The 18,007-nt window shown below is 35.8% G+C and overlaps 2 protein-coding genes across 7 annotated transcripts in view; both read right to left on the bottom strand.

Annotated features, from left to right (window-relative positions):
• The window catches only part of LOC590071 (tubulin alpha-2 chain), a 10,103-nt gene extending 6,752 nt beyond the window's left edge, over window positions 1-3,351 (bottom strand). The window contains exon 1 of the mRNA XM_789689.4: window positions 3,118-3,351. Within this exon, the coding sequence (XP_794782.3) occupies window positions 3,118-3,120 (3 nt within the window). The 5' untranslated portion in view covers window positions 3,121-3,351. The remainder of the gene's footprint in view (window positions 1-3,117) is intronic.
• Window positions 3,352-8,893: 5,542 nt separating this feature from the next.
• Window positions 8,894-18,007, bottom strand: part of LOC100890715 — a 38,799-nt gene continuing 29,685 nt past the window's right edge. The window contains exons 10-15 of one of the 6 annotated variants that reach the window (XM_030998215.1): window positions 16,953-17,015; window positions 16,611-16,712; window positions 15,136-15,255; window positions 14,341-14,427; window positions 13,114-13,197; window positions 8,894-10,694 (exon numbers count right to left, since the gene is read on the bottom strand). In XM_030998215.1, coding sequence (XP_030854075.1) covers window positions 10,492-10,694; window positions 13,114-13,197; window positions 14,341-14,427; window positions 15,136-15,255; window positions 16,611-16,712; window positions 16,953-17,015 — 659 coding nt within the window. In that variant the 3' untranslated portion in view covers window positions 8,894-10,491. Of the gene's footprint in view, window positions 10,695-13,113; window positions 13,198-14,340; window positions 14,428-15,135; window positions 15,256-16,610; window positions 16,713-16,912; window positions 17,016-18,007 lie in introns of those variants that run through there. The other 5 variants (XM_030998223.1, XM_030998231.1, XM_030998238.1 and 2 more) reach the window with 5 other exon arrangements.

Raw genomic sequence — 18,007 nt, 5'->3', positions numbered from 1 at the left:
ATCATCATCGTTTGATAGTGTTTTGCTATCCTCTATAAAGATATTCCTGGTACGTGTTTCACAAGGACTAAAATCGACTTTAAGTTGGACTTAACTATGGCAGGCTGTTCATGCCACTGCTTGCTCTCGTCATTTACTGGCATTTGTCTGTCAAGGGACGTACAAGCCATGGTCACATATCTACAGAATTGACATTTTCTGATAGTTCTTTACTGAAGGAAAATATATTATTTAAAGATCAAAATGTTGAGAGCAAACAGTGGTATGAACGGCCTGCCATAGCTAATTCCAACTTAAAGTCGATCTTAGTCTTTGTGAAACCACTCCCCTGTACATGTATCTAGGTATCATAATATCTACAATGATCCCCATGTTTTGAAAGAGTCTGCTCAGTTTTGCAATAACAATCCCTTTTATTTCATATACCCCATATAAACCTCATTTATGCCTCATTCCGTCTAAATTCTTGTATTTTGATTTAAACATGGACCCTATCATAATGGTTCATGTTTTCAATAACTTAACTGCGCATGCGCTGACTTCTCTACCAATGAATTGTAACTAGAAACCGGTGTTTGGTATGTCCACAATAAATCTCATTTCATGTCAAATTACTACAATATATTTATCCAAATAAATCTAATATGTCTCCAAACTCATTCGTGAATGGAAAATACTAGACAAAAATGAAAAGGGCGCGTGTACATCTGCACCCCTGAAAAATATTATATTATTATAATCCAAATAAGGAATGTATAACGAACAGCCCCCTTGGAAAAATCTTGAATATTACAAGAACAGATTGAAGGAGAAAGGGAGAAAGAAGCCGACACATATACAGACGGAAGAAGGGAAGAAAAGAAAACGAGATAAATGACAGCGAAGAAGATTGGAAAGATGGGGAAAAAAGAAGACGAACAAATGTAGAATAAGAATAAAACAAGAAAGAGAAAATATGGAGGAAGAAGAGAAGGAGTGTAATAATGATGACTTTGATGATGCTGACGATGATCACGATAATTTGCGTTTTGAAGACAGACATTCATTCTTTCATTTTCGCATTTTCTTTTTATGTAAATGTACACAATTCTTTGTCATGGTATAATGTGTTCCCTAATATTTTAAAGCGCCTTGAGCATTTAATTAAAAATGGATAATGGCGCTATATAAATTTCATGTATTATTAGTTTTATAACGAGGACGACGGTGATGATGACGACAATGAATATTAAGAAGATGAAAGGAAAAGAGGAAGAATATGCCAAACCTACCCTAAGAATCACACATCCAATAATAAAATCACGTGGGTGCTGCTTAAGCAGACAAATCCCCCATGGCGCCTCTAAAGGAAAATGTCAGGATCCATTTACATATCACGTGCAGACGATGTAATTACACTCAGGTATATATCCCCCTCTGTCCTGCAGAACTCGAATCACACACAGATGGGATAATGCATTCAATAGCATTGGCCAGACACATATCTCTGAGTAGAGTAATAGACACTGGAGTTCTTAGGTTTATGAATATTTTATATTGGCTTTATTGACTAATTTGCAGTTAGAAATCAAGGATGTATTGATGTTTACAAAGGCAAGTTTATGTATTTTACATAGTGTATAAAAAAAGGAAGAAGAAACATGGACGTTTGCATGGTCTTGTATTGCTTTAATTAGAAAGAATAATGTCAGACTAGGTCAATGAATGCACCTGATGCAAAAAGTAGTAATGAAAGGGCGGTCAAAATTATTATTATTTATCTACATAGGCCTATCAGTTATTTTCTTTATATGTATATGAAGGAAATTAATTTTATTGCATGGGATCTTTTCACGAAAGGAAATACGATTTCCGAAGATTGAAATTATGTTACCTAGACTGCCATCAGAAATGCAAAGAAATATCCAGTTGACTTAATGTATTTTTAAAGAGTTTGTGACGGGGTCAAAATGATATCAAAAGTAATAATCATTTACATTTAAAGATGACATTGGTATACATAATGAAATTTCAGATGATAAATGATGTGAAAATTTAAAATTTTCAAGGCCATTAACATTGTTAATATCATAATGAAAATACAATAATTAAATTGAATTGAAAAGTTTAGCAAGGTAGTTATCGCAGGTGGTTGATATTATATTAAAGATAGGATGGGGGAATTTACTTTCGTTTACATTGGGGACAAGGGCAGAACGATGGTCGTTTGAAATAATCAAATTTACCTAAATAATCAAATTAAAATACAATTTACACAAGTATGCTTATACATGCTGGATACATTGAAAGTATTGGGAAAATGAATACATGACGCAGTTAGCCAACGCATTTATTCTTCAGTTAAGAATGAACTGCAATCTAAAACAACAACGCCACAGTTTATAATGACTGGACTGTTATGTTAATGTTTACTGGATAATGATTGAGATTAATGTGATAATTTTTTTTTAAATTTAAACATGGTTCAATCATACCTATTTGAGACAAAGGGAAATGGAAAAGAAGAGAGAGGGAGAGAGAGAGAGAGAGAGAGATGAAGAGAGAATGAAACAAAAAAGAAGACATGAGATCGTGTGAAGACATCCAGTGAAGTGCAGAGGGGTGATGTAAAGAGAAGGGACAAAGAGAGATTGAGGATGGGGGGGGGGGGGGGGGCTTGATGACGGAACAGATTTGCATCTCGAGGAAGAGCCACACCTAAATGAATAATGAACATCGTGCACGTGGGCTCTACACATACTGCACGCCATGAGAGTCATGTACATACACGTGTATGTATCATACCTATCGATGGCTGGAACAAAAGGGAAGTGTTATCTGGGGAGAAATGTAACTGCCCAAATTTAGATTCCGTTCTTACAAAATAACATTTATATATCAAAGCAGCATATCAGATTAATACACTATGGATATGAAAAAAGAAAAAAATACGATTGCTTCTCTTCTCTTTTGGTGAGATACGAAACTGTTACAAATTGACGTTTTTGCAATTTTAACTTGAATTCACAAAGACATTTTTAAAAATACTTAGAAAAAGGGTACCAGCTTCAAGTTATATTCAGAATTTCTGAATAAAGGCGATTCCGCCACTCAGAACGTAATTAACATTCTACTCACCATAATGTTCGTCTACTGAAGATGTTACAATACTGATAAAATACACAATTCGATCACACTGCTCCTTCTAATTCACTATACTTCACACTCAGATTCTTAAAATTCACTGGAATAGATGGCGTTTCTGATATCAGATGGAGAAGAAAGAAGATGAATATTAGCCAGGAATCTCAAGAAAGCTGTGATGGCTTGTGAGAGACAGGCAAAGACAGAAATGGCGGGAAAGGGAGGGAAACCCGCCGTATATAACGTCATTCAGACTACGCAGACGACGGCTTGATCGATATCCACGCACGATTGCAGACCGTGCGGGCTGCATGGGTTGAGTGGGATAATTCATTGCCGTTGATGTAGTTCAACGATTAACTTTTCCTTTCCAAATTTTGTTCTGTTGAAATTTACACGCCATTAAGATGGCTGATTTTGTAATATATTTTTTTAATGATGCATATTATTGAAATAAAAAAAAAATATTGTTAAAATAAAATAACGGACAAATTTATAATAATTGACTGAGGTCTATTATTAATGGTATTTCTAAATTTGAACGTTATCATTATCATGACGAATCGCCATTCAAGAGATACAAAGCGCATTGTTGATAATTATGTATATTTATGAAATTGAGAATGATACGATTAGCCGTGAGTGCGAACAGAGAACAACAAAGCAAATTTGGAAAGAAACTTCTTTGATGTTGCGAGAGTTTTTTTACTCAAGAGTTAGTGAGTTCAGGATCCTGGGAAATTCTACTTTTTTAAGCTCTATCTCTTATCTATTTGCTGGACCGTAAGTGTTGTGCAGAGAATCCAAAACTCTGCTGCCAGGCTTGTAACACGCACACGTTCTTGTGAACACATCACTCCAGTTCTTCCCAAATTATGTACATAATCTTGGTTTAACTTTTAAATGCATTCATGAATTGGCACCAATTTATCTGCAAGAACTAATCCATGAAAACAAACCCTCACGCAATCTACGGTCATCTTCACAATTAAACCTCGTGTCTACTTCGGTGTCAATTCCTCGCTATTTTTGCAAAGCTTCTGCTGAACTTTGGAACAAACTACCTTTCAATGTCAAAAACTGTCAAACTGTTAACCAATCCAAAACTTGTCTTAAGACACATTTATTCAAAATTGCTTTTGATTAGTAACTTACTCTGTTTACATTGATGTCTTTGTTTTTATATTGTAATTTGTAGGTTTATTTGCACTTTTTTTGTTTTGTTTAATATGTAATTGTTTATCAGTCTATTTTGAATGTTATAGCGCGTAGAGACTTCGGTGGTAAGCGCTTAATAAGCAACGTTTTTATTATTGTTGTTATTATTTATACATCGATGCTTGTGCGAGGGGTAGACCTAATAGGCATTCGACTTGTCATTAATTCCTGACACATAGAAAACACATGTATTTTTAAAAATTTTGTTCTATTATTTAAAAATTCTGAATTAGTTAAACATTAATCTGAAAATTGAAGTTCATGAGATATCCACTGAAGTGAAGAAATGGGGGCAAAACAAAAGTCACATTAAGTTTATTTTTTGTCTGTCTGTTTCGGTCTGTCTGTCTCTCTCACTCACTTAAACACACACACACACACACACACACACACGTTCTCACATCAGGGCCTTTGTGGGGCACCTGATTGTGGGGTATTTCTGTGCGTTCCAGATATACCTTGTGGTCCCCTACTAGTGGGGTATGTACCCGGGTAACCCACAAGGCAACTGAAGTGTAGGCCTGCCCCACAAGACAGTATCTGTTATGGCTTATCTCGAAGGGTTGCGTTGGGTTGTGGTGTGTGGTGTGGTGCGCTGCGGTGCGTTCAACACAGCCTTTCGAGGAAAGCCCCCCCCCCCCCCCCCCCCCCCCCCCCGCTTGTCTCGAAAGGTTGTGTTGAGTACGGAGTGGTGCGTTAAAGGTATTACAAAGTTTTGGGAAATTTTGAAAAATGGGTGGATAGTAATTCTTTACAATTTTGATATATTTGGATGCCCCTGTGGATGTATTAAAAACACCAGAAATTTTAGCCCCTAAAACACTTCTACTTTCGAGAAAAATTGAATATAAAGATTTACCGGTGCTCCCGGTAAATTTTGATAAATTTCAAATAGCTCCTACGGCCGTTCAATGGTAGCTGCGACCATGGAAATCTCAGAGTATGTAGTTGGGGTATAAAATTTCCGAACGAGAATAGCTAATCAGTCAATTTTAGTCAATAAACATTGTTTTATAGCTTAATTAATCTCTTGACCTTGAGAGGGAGCTATTCAACATAAAGAGTTTATTATTTACAATTTCATAACTTTAGAGTCGATTTCGACCGCGACAACGATCACTGAATATTGTAGGATCGTATATGCTTCCAATATGTTCATTTGAACCAAATTCATTCTCGAAAGGTTGTTTTAACTAGTCTTCCACATCAGTTGTGTCAAAATGATAAAAAATCAAAAAAATAATAATGAAAATGATATTTTAAGAAGAAAATAATAAGAACATAATCAATCTTGTAAAAATGAGAGATAATTATAATAATAATTAAAAAATAAAAAATAAATAAATAAAAAGAACGCAATCAATCCTGTAAAGTGTTAGATAATAATAATAATGATGATGATGATTATGATGATGATGATGTAATATTAACAAGAAAATAAGAACACAATCATGAAAAAATTATTAATGATAATGATAATAATAACAAGAAAATAACAAACAAATCAAATAATGATAAAAAAAAACATATATCATAACAAATACAATGAAAATAGTTTACTTAAATATTTCAAAAAGAGGATTATAAGTCAGGATATTAGGGTTTTGCCTATAGTTTTCTTGATTTTTTAAATTATTATTTGATTGTGTTCTTATTATTTTGTACTTATTTTATTATTATTATTATTATTATTATCATTGTTGTTGTTATTATTATGATCATCATCATCATAATTATGATTATTATTATCTATCATTTTTACACAATTGATTGTGTTCTAATGTTATTATTATTATTATTATTATTATCATAATTATTATTATTATTATCTATCATTTTTACACAATTGATTGTGTTCTTATTTTATTATTATAATTTTTATCATTATTATTATTATTGTTATTATTATTATTATTATTATTATTATTATTATTATCATATTATTATTATCATTTTTAAACGATTGATTGTGTTATTTTCTGTTTAACTATCATATTTATTATAATTTTTATGATTTTTTTTATCATTTTGACACGACTGATGTGGAAGACTAATTAACACAACCTTTCGAGAAAAGCCCCCCCTCCCCCCCCCCGCTTGTCTCGAAGGGTTGCGTTAACGCACCACTCCGTACTCAACACAACCTTTCGAGACAAGTGGGGGGGGGGGGGGGGGGCTTTCCTCGAAAGGTTGCGTTGAACGCACCGCAGCGCACCACACCACACCACAACCCAACGCAACCCTTCGAAATAAGCCATCTGTTATAAGGTAAGCCAGTGGCATAACAGGAGCCTGCTGTGGGGAGGGGGGGGGGGGGGGGGGGGGGGCAGAGCCAAAAATTTCCAGGTGATGGAGGACCAAAATTTTCTGCCAATCAAATGCAAAACAAAACAAATGAACAAAACAATCAAAACCAAAAAAGGGTCATTATAACAAATTGTCTCTTTATTTTTCTTCATTTTTCCCTTTCTCCCTCGTCTTTCTTCCTTTCTTTTCCCTTTTATTTTCCCAGTGGTTTGGCGATTTTTCCCGCTGAAATATTTGAGGGGCAGTTTGCCCCCTCCCTGCCCCCCCCCCCCCCTGTTATGCCACGGAGGTAAGCTGGCGTCATGCAGCTTATAAAGGAACTCATAGACGGCGGCGCCGTAGGCTATATCGGTCTATAACATTCCAAGCATATAATCCATGGCCCCAACAGTTTTTTCGTACCAAGTGTTAGGGGGGGGGGGGCGAGGAACTTGAAAATTACAATCCCAAAGAATGAATGTTTGGTACCAGAGTACAAGGGAACATAATTGTTTTGCTGTAATCGCAACGTAATGAAGCATGGCCAACTGCATTTACCCGAACAACGCACTGGAATGAATGCAAGTTTTGTGTGCAACTACCTCCACAAAACAATGGCATGGATCACTAGCGTGCACAAGGGGGAGGGGGGGGGGGGGGGCAGGCGGGCCATGCCCCCACAACCTTTCATCCGTTAGACGCTTCGTGGCAAGTCACTCACATTGCAGGCTAAGCCAGCATATTATAACGTTCAATTGTTTTTTTTTTCTTGATACATAACTGGAGTTAATCCAACATATCCTGGTTCTCACATTTCCCTTGCCCATGCCTTCTTTCACCCGTCACTTCGTCCCCTGCCCCTTTCTTTAATGTCCCCTTGTCCTTATGCTTACAACTGACCATGCATCCATTTTCCATCTCTCTTACAATTAAGCGTGTACTTACTATTTATGTTATGTTTTTGTTATACATAAATATATATAAATAAATAAATGTATATATATATATATATATATATATATATATATACCACTAATTCTCACTAAAAGGGGAAATAGGAAAAAAGCACACAAAGGGGGAAAATCTATAAAAACGAACCCAACACATGCTGGGCGTATACTTGAAACACCATTTAGTCCAAAGTTGTAAGTGTTTGAGACACTAAACATGCCTAATACAAAAAAATTTTCTGAAGACTGTTAATAAAGGACATAAGTTTTTTACCTCTGAAAAAAATTTTCCTTAGTGTTTTTTAACCCTCAGATGGCCTTTAAGAGGAAATTTACATATTTCACTCTTACAGTGATAATGTCTCCTTTACACATAAAAAAGGACATGTATATATTTCTCCATTTGTATCTATATCGTCCCGTATAGACTGGTTTTACACCTCAAAAGGAGGTTTAAGAAATTTACATATTTCACTCTTACAATGATAATGTCTCCTTTACACCTAAAAAAGGACATGTATATATTTCTCCATTTGCATCTATATCGTCCCGTATAGACCGGGTTACACCTCAAAAAGGAGGTTTAGATCATACATGTGAGACATTCGATAATTCATTCGAGGTAAGCAAAGAGTATTTTGTGTCAATGATTTAAAAATGAGAGTTCCGGCAGTTTAAATCCGATTTCCCCCCATTGTACGGGGGTGGTCATTTTCAATCACATCTCAACCGTTGCACATCTATACCCACCTCATCCATTTCTGTACCTCTACCAGTACTAAACCCTACTCTCCTCCTCCCCTGGCTTGCTCCATGTCACCCCCCCCCCCCCCCACCCCCTCGAACCAACACCCATCATCCTCCATTGTCACTGCTAAAATGGTCAACAACTTCTTCTAAACTCAGTGTATTTGCATGAAGTCCTCCGTTCTCTTCTTATCCATCACCTTCACATAAAAAATGCTCTTACCATGACTACTCTCTCTCTCTCTCTCATTCCTCTGCTCTTTGTTCCCTTTTCACTAAAAACACCTTTAGCTCCACACGTCATCACCGACCTCCAAAACAATTTTTTTTTTTTTCCTGATATAACCTCTCATTCCTTGAAATTTGCCCACCCAAACCAAGCTGTTACATCAACCCCACCCCGATATATGAATATCTTTACTGATTCCACTTTTCCTCATCATGGATCTGCATTAAATACCTGCTAACACTCCCTTTCGTCCTTTCATCCCATACGCACGATCACTTCTACATCGATAAACTGTCATCCTTAATCACAATCCCAAGTTCATGACCAAGTACTCGTAAAATAAATTGTAACTAACAACATTTTATTACAACTCTCAAAAGAAACAATATCTTACTGTATCTATTTTCCCAATAGTTCTGGGTAACCTTTGAAATTGCAAATCCCACATTGAACCTGAACAGTTATATAGGTACTACCATACCAGAATTTAATATCGAAACTTACAGTTACTTACTGTATCTACATTCATCTATTTGGAGCAAAAGTGGCAAAATTGAGACTACGGTCTTCCCATGCTGAGTGATTCTATAATACTTGTTAAACAAATGGGAAATAATGGGAAATTTGGCATCTGTATCCTAAAGGAGAATTTTTATGTCTTGTTAAAAGAAAGAAGGAAAAAAAAATACTAAAATGTACAAAACACAACAATGACTGCAAAGGTGTGTATATGATTAACATATTTGTCATTGGAAATACCATTTTCTCTTGTTTAAAGTAAAATTTGAACATCAAAGGAAAAAGTGTTTGTCACCATATTACCTATCTTTTATATCTGCGAAAACAGTTAACAAAGCAAACCACTCTTAACTACAGTAAAGAACTTCTTAATTCACTTCAGACTTCCCCAAAGTTTTATGTAGTTCAAGAAATCAAACAAAAATGTGAAAAACACTTAAAATATAGAATATACCAACTATTGGGCCAGGCAAAATGAGAAATTGTTTGGACCAAATTTTAACGGAAACTGGACATTTCATATGCGAGACACTTCATACCCATCAGTACTGACACACGTTCAATATTTTTACCTGAAATTCATACCTTTTGTTATGTTTGCATGTAAAGTGGGCCACAAAAGTAAATCTCTTTGAAATGGAGTGGATGAGAATTAGATACAATCATGATCATGATTATATCATTCACAAATGACATATTGGGATTTTGTCATCATTTTTTGCACTAAAATGTATATTTTGAAGTTCAAAACAAAATTAAAAATTGATGTACTGAAATTGGCCATCAAATACATTAAAGCTGTCTAAATCCATTCAGATAATGGATTTAGACCAATTCCTATTAAAAAAAAATGGGTATGAACTAACTCAGGATGATGATAAATGGGTATGAAATGTCCAGGATTCATTGTAACATGTACAAGAACATTATAAGCAAGCATTTAATGTTAGCATACACAAACAGTTACTGCATGTAAGCATTTGTACCCAAATGCACTGCCATCAAGATTGAATTATGCAATTTATGCATGCTGTACACAATGTGTCCAAACAATATTTGGAAGTACTGGCAAGACCAGTTGCCATGTTAGCAGATGACTTGGGAGGAGTGCCACAGCTCTGAAGAACCAACTATTAGGTGGGATGAATGTCAGCTGCTGAGTTTTATCACCTTTTCACCATAGACTGGATGTCTAAGAAAATCTTTACTTCCATGTTTAAACAACAGACCTCATGAATGTCTACAAGAATAGCTGACCATGTTTAATTACTGAAGGTCAAAACCTCATCATTTCTCCTTTTACTAAGTTTCCATCCATACAAGAAACTTTTCAGTCTGGTAGCAATTAAACTTCCTAATTATTTACAGATGTTTTCTGCAAATGTAGCACTTTTGGCGGAGTAAAAACTCTTGATTTACTCACTTTCGCGAATTCCTCATAGAAACCACACTGTTTCTCACTTTATACTTAACATCTCTCCAAGATCTTTCTTTCAAAACTTCGTTTTGCTGAATGCAACGCATGCACAGGATCTTGCCAGGTGTGTTTCCCTTTTTTATATCTTGATGGAAGTATTTCCATACAGCACGAGTCTCTTCCTTTGACCATGGGCGACGATTCCCTGCAAAATTAAATGCAATAACATATTGTAAAAGAAACATCTGCTTGAAATGGCAAGAAAGATAGATTTGTCATAATGAAAGAAAAGAAAAGCATATCCTCACCTGGGATTTGAACCTCTGACCTACCAGCCAAGTGGCAAGATTCACAATCACTAACCCAAGTGGTAACAAAAATAATATCAGTGAGGGCCTATTGTGTTTACACTACTTTTCATTATGCATGAGTGGATTCCAGCCTCAAATGATTAACATTGGAAAAATTAGGGCAAAAGTGTAAAAATATCATGTTCTATAAGAAGAGATACATTATTGGTAACATGTTGCATTAACCCTTACTGTGCGTTGCAGCCGAATGAAATTTCAACTTGCCATTTCATAACTTTATTTCCTCAAGTCTTATGCACATTTTGATACCATTTTTGTCAAATTCAGATATACCTGTCAGATGTTACATAACAATTAGTATGCGTATGCCATCCCAAAGCACTATAATTGCATGTATTCAAGTACAAGCAGAAATATGAATTCATGTTTAGATGTATTTCTTCATGATTGGGAGATATTGACTGATTTGATATAATTTTCAAAGTAACTTGAAGTATTCCAGAACAAAAGAATACATTAAAAATAAAACAATAGAAATAATTAGAAAACTGACAGAAGCAATGAAATACATAAGAAAATAGAATAATGCATTTTTTTGCAGTTTCTGATGTATAGTGTGAGCAATGTATACACATTGCTCCTAAGCCATCCCAACCCCCGCCCCCACCCCAGTCAGTGAGGTGCTCAAAATAGCCTGGTACAGTAAAGGTTAAATGTAAATAAGTAAATTAATGAATAAATGTAAACTAAATAACAAAATAAAATAGTTTGAGAGATATACGGGTACCACCATATAGAGACAAAGATTAGAAATTTTCAATATCACCCACATAATTTGTCAGCCATAGGGAGAAATTTGGTGGTATTCTTGTTCTGCACGGTTTTCCTAGTGTGCTGAAATGTGTGCTCATATCACAGAAAGATGTATTCAAACAGTGCATCCCCCCTGCAAAATCTGTATACCCCCAAAAAATTCTCTCCTCCAGGCCGAGACAAAATAAAGTTGAGACTCCGTATAGCAAAAAAATTGATATTCCCAAATCAATGTAAAGCACCTTGTAAAAGTTTACACTGTTTTGTTTATTTAAAAAAAGGAATTGAAAATTTTTATGAGGAGATATGTTCCTAGTTTAATAAAAGAAATAATTTTCAAGCTATGTGCCTTCCACTGTTGATTATGCCCCAACATTCTTTGACTGAGATTGGTGCAGTTTGGAGCTCTGATCCCTATGCTCTCAATGGCTAACGTATGAACTTACCAAATCTGTCTTATGATTTACTTTAATTGGGTTTGTGCTACACAACATATTTTAACGTCTGAAGTCCTGTGTGTTTGAAATTAGGTATCAACTACGAAAGTGCCTTGTGCATCTGTATCAGAAGATACAATGTGATGTTGGACTTTAGTATCAACGCACCAATTTTACAATTTTGTGTCAAGCAGGTTCAATACTGGTTCCATGCATACCATTGAATGAGATTTTTTTTTTCTAATGTTTTTCTTAAAAGTTTTCCTTTAAGATAAGGATAAGCACTCGATGCAAAGCTTTTCTTATGAATGATAAATTTTGTTGATTCAATATTTCAGTCTCAATCGAAAGAAGGTTATAGGGTAATCAACAGGGAAGCGTTTCATGAAGAGTCTTGACGGTGATTTTCACTGACTAATTTGCTCTCAGCCAATCAGATGCAAGGATTTTCAGTAGCTTATAACATTTGTCGGTGAAAATCACTGACAAATCATCGACAAAACTCTTCATGAAACGCTCCCCAGGTATTTATATAGTTTACTTAAGTGTTTACTTTGCATTCATGATTTGTTTGTTCATCAATGATGTGGACAGCTTGAAAAAATTATTTTCTTTATTAAAAAAATGAGCATTACTCCTCTTAGAAATTCAAGAGTCTGCACATATACAAGCTGCTTCACATTAGTTTTGAGTATTAGTTGTTCTTTTGTTTGGCCCGTTTCAAAATTTCAATTGGTCTGTAACCGGCGGCTCTAGGAGGTGCCAGTTGAGTTTTTAAATGGTTACATACCTCTTTAAATTTGGAAAATTTATGACTCCATGGAAGTATTGTCTGAAATCTTCATATCATTCCAATAATAAAATTCTGAAGTTCTCCCTTTCACAGGCCCTAATACTGGCTAATTCTCAATGAAAACCTTGTGCATAAAGCAGCACCGTGTATATCACACAAAGTGTCTAAATGACTATCAGAATATATTGTGTGGCTGAATTGACTTGGTTTTGTGGCCAAATTGCTCTATTGCCCGAACTGACTCGCTAATTTCTCAATTATTTGTCTCACCTTTTGATTTCTTTGTCTTCGTTCTCTTCTTCTGCTTTGGATGAGCATCTGATTCAGGGCTGCTGTATTCAGACTCTAATACATCTTGAAACAAAAGTGTATAATAATATAAAATATCAAAGTACTTGAAAAGGGATTAATGCTTTAGTTTCCCATTAAAAACACCAACAAAAATTGAGGTGATTTATAGACCAAAAAATAGACTGAATGTACGAGAGGGTCCAATAGGCAGAAGGTTCTATAGACAAAATCAAAGGAGGGTCCGATAGTCCAAAAGTTCTATAGACCAAATTTCCAAGCAGGTCCAATAGTCAGAAGGTCTGATAGATAGAAGGTTCAATAGTCCGATTGTATGAAAAGGTCCGATGATGGTTACCGGGGATAGTTAGAAGGTCCGATAGACCAACAATAACGTAAAATAAGGAATCAGTAGTTTCAGTGACAGAAATATATTTTTTTTATTTCTTGAAGCTCAAATCAGAGGGAGTGACAGTGCTGCCAACCTGAAAATTTATCTTTCAGGGAGATTTTACCATGAAATCAGGGAGATCTTTAAGTACAACACACAATCCAATGGAGGAAATCAATGAATGAATCAGGGAGATTGTTGAAAATCTATAGTTTTTCACTCCAAAATCAGCCAATTTTGAGGAAGTCTCCTGCACAATCAGGAAGACTTGGCAGCTCTGGAGTAATATAAATTCCATTTCTGTAAAAAGTATTTTGAACCAGCATGGAAGTGCAATATCAGGTAGAGAGAGAGAGAGAGAGAGAGGGGGGGGGGGGGGGGGGGGGTGTAGTCCTTAATCAGCCCATCCCATAAGGAAATTCATAGGTTGACTGTTATACAATATAGAGGAGAATGAGAAATTTTTCTATTTGTCCCTTTGATTGAATTTAATCTTACAGTTTAAGTTATTGTCGGACTATTGGAACCTCTTGACGATTCGGTATATGGAACCACTGTATCTGTTGGACCCTCCCGCACATTTGGTCTATAGAACCTTCTATCTATTGGGTGTCCGTCTATCTGACCCATTATCTATTGGGCCTTCTAGCTATAGGGCGGTAACCGTTAGCAGAACCCTACCGTGTGCAATTCACACCCACATAGAATTTGTAATTTGGCACATTCAGTTCCAGATGCTGATGATAATTATCCCCAATTGCTGAGATTCATAGTCCCAGACCTTCCAAACTGAGCTAACGAGAACGACGATAACGTACCTCTTGATGAACTCTTTGTCTTCTTTCTTTTCATCTGCTTTGGTTCAGCATCAGATTCAGGGCTGCTATATTCAGACTCTGGTACATCTATCATAATAAGAGTGGAAGGAAAATACCAGTTTAACCCAACATAAAGTAGTAGTGTAAGATGTGGAATATCACTGTTAAAGCTACCAATTCATCGGTGAAGAGTTACACTATGATAATTCTCCTATTTTGATGAAATCAATGTTGTCCTTGACTGGGTAAGTTTGGGCCTTGTATTCATTAACTCACAAAATCTATTTTTAACCTAGATGAGTCTTCGACTGTGAACGGTCGAAATGTATGCCTCCACCATTGCCAGACCAGAAATATATGGCCTGTTTTTCTATCTCCAAAAACAACATTACATAATTCACCTTCATCATTGGTCATGTGACCCTAAAAATCTGATCAGATCATTGTCACTCCTAAATGCATATTACATGAGCCAAGTTTGAATTTGATCTGCTATGTGGTCTTTTAGTTATTGCAAAAATAAGCCATTGTTATGTATTTAAATGAACTGTGACCTTGACCTTTGACCTTGAGATCCCCCGAATCAAGTCAATTCATCTTCACTGTTGTACGCATGCATGAGTCAAGTTTGAAGATGATACGTTGAAAATTTTTTTTTAGTCATTGCGAGAATGAAGACGGGACAGACGGCCGGACGACCCCCCAAAAAACATCATGCCTCCAGCAACCTCTGGTGGGTGGAGGCATAATTATTCATATTCATATGTGTCAAAATAGTTCAAAAGGTGTTCATACTATAACATTTCCCACTGGAAACCATCAATGACATACATTCTGATCTCTCTGTCTTCTTTCTCTTCTTTTGCTTCGACTGAGCATCTGATTCAGGGCTGCTGTCTTCAAACTCTGGTATATCTACAAGTATAATAATAGGAGGGGAAAGAAAATGTCCAAATATTGTCTGATATTTGTGGGTTTTTTTTGCTCTTGTGTAGCACGTCTAATTCTGCACTGAACTGAAAAGAAAGGTTAGATGTATAAAACGCTGACATCAGACAGTCTGACAAGATCATGATGTACAGAGTGCTTGTTTTAGGGGAGACTTTTGTATGTAATATATTGATCAACTTTCTGTTTTCTCCAATGAATAAATAATGCAGCAGGTATCTGCACAGCAAAACACTGATTGAAGCCTGTTTATATCCAAAGAATGACTGGATGAAATTCAATATCAACACTTATTTTCAATTGATAATTCCATTAAGTACAATAATTAGACTTCTATCCCTGCTTTGTGTATCTCAAACAGTTCATTGATTTTAACAGGCAAGTTATCAAATTTTTTTTTTTTAGAAAAGTCATTATCTTGTTAGTGCATAATGGAGGGAGAACAAATGTACCCAGTTGCACAAAACCACAGATGAAATTCAACCAGACTTGGGTGAAAATTGGTTTTACTGTTGCAAAAAGGAAAATGGGGGGGGGGGGGGATTTGAAAATGGCAATACATTTAAAGCAATATAAAATAAGCAAAAGTTATCCTGTTTTGGATTGATAAGGAAAAAAGGAGGATGGGACAGCGATGTTTGATTCTAAATTTATAGAAATGAGGCTGCAAGCTTCTGTAATAAGAAATATGAATATCATCATTAATAGACTGTTATGGCTCAATTTTCTCTAATCAATTTCTCATTGTCACACACAGCATTTGTCCAAATTCTTGTCAAAAAGAAAGAATTCCAGAAAACAATTTTAAAAGTATTAAGGAAAAGGCAGCAGTAGAATTCGAGAAAAAAAGCTGTTGAAATGGTTTCCGATGGGATTTTTCACTTAAAACTGTTGTCACACTAATGATACTCTCTTCACCAAACATTTAAGCTTGCTGCAAGGCATTTTCTCTGGCGCAACAAGAACTAAAAGCCATATCAGAGGCATGTATACGATAGACAACCATGCACATTGAGCCATTGATGTGTGCTAGTTTTGGCAGAAAAAATTTCAATGAACTCTTCCCCAAATGACAATGGCACAATAACCTACTTTGCCTCTGCATGTCCCCAATACACAAAAATCATGCTGGCTAGTCCTATTTCAATAATGGTGGCACTTTGAAAATCATTGTACAGAGAGAACAGGATAATTTTTGTCAAAGGGGATATTTTTCCCAGGATTTGACAACTCTAGAAAAACAAATTAGTTCTTAAAAAATAGCTAAATGGGTCAACTCAATATAGTTTCCCACTAAAGCATGATAAACAATAGTTATATACCTTTCACCATGCACCTGCTTTTCCTCTGCTTCTGTTGTGACACACTTGACTGGTCCCTGATCTTCAGTGCAGATCTCTTGCAAAGTTGCCCAACTTGCATATCTGCAAATTCGATTGTCCAACAACTTAAAATTTTGTACTATTAAACGGGAATGATATTTTGATATTACAGTATTCCAAAACAATTCTCTGATTAAGCCATTCAGAATCTATTTCAGATTAAAGGACTGTATTTTCCAGTGTTACATTTCATCACTCATGCTCCAGGACTGCTGGGCAGCTGCATGGATTCTAACTCTTACATGTATGAGACAATGAAGATGACCAATGCAAAAAGCATACCTCTTGGCATTTCACTTTTCCTCTGTTCTGATTCTGGGATGTTGCCACATTTTTCTGGTACATCTGCAAAATAAATATTGAAAGAAAAAAAACCTGAGTACATATTCTGGTAAAAGTATTCTTGTAAATATTGTGTGGGCACCACATGATCCCCATAAATACTGAAAGCACTAGACAAAACCATTTCAGAGACATTTTCACATCTCAAGGATCATGTGAAATGCAGATGCAGTTCAGTCATGTATTGGGGTAGGCTATTAGCAGGCCTTACTGGCCTTCTAGTCTACTCCTCCATACAAAGGATTTTGTAAATGTAATCATGTTTAAATTTTGGGTTTTTCAATGTATTTTTTACATTGAAATAAAGTGATATGATAATGATATGATATATATGTATACATAGATATATATACATGCAAGATCCTGTCATCATCCTCTAGGATCAATGGTCCAAAGTCATCCTGGGAAGTAAAAGGGAGCTTCACCTGTACTACCATTGAGTGTGTATACGCAATGCGGTGTAAATTGTGCGATGTATTGTACGTCGGACAAACCAAGATAGCTGACAGGATTGCTGAGCACCTGCGATTCATCACTATCGACACACCCAGACCAGTTGCCGGTCTGCAGGTCTATGGCCGAAAATTCAGAAATCTTCAATCTCCACTGCTTTTCATTCTTTTGAATTTTTTTCTTTAATACCACTAGAACCCAACGCAGAACTCTCTTTTTCTTGAAATATATATATATATATATATATATATTTTAAAATAAAATAAAGAAATCTAGGCTCTTATACAGTGCTTTTACAAAGATCAAGTCCCCATATCAACGCACTTCCCATATATTCCGTTATCACTAAAATACAGCCAACTGCCATCTGCCTTACAGTCATGGTGCCCCTTGACTATATTTCTTGTAACAACCCATGATAATGCTTCACAAAGCAATTAGGATTAAATGTCCTGCCCAAGAACATTCCTCGTTGGCTATAGCAGGGCTCAAACTCGCAACCTTCTGATTCAGTGTCATGTGCTGTTCCAACAGACCACATG

Source organism: Strongylocentrotus purpuratus, unplaced genomic scaffold (genome assembly GCF_000002235.5).
Source record: "Strongylocentrotus purpuratus isolate Spur 01 unplaced genomic scaffold, Spur_5.0 spur5_contig_859, whole genome shotgun sequence".
NCBI classification, from domain to species: Eukaryota; Metazoa; Echinodermata; class Echinoidea; order Camarodonta; family Strongylocentrotidae; genus Strongylocentrotus; species Strongylocentrotus purpuratus.
The sequence above is the reverse complement of the archived record's forward strand: the minus strand, read 5'-3'. Positions and strand labels throughout refer to the sequence as shown.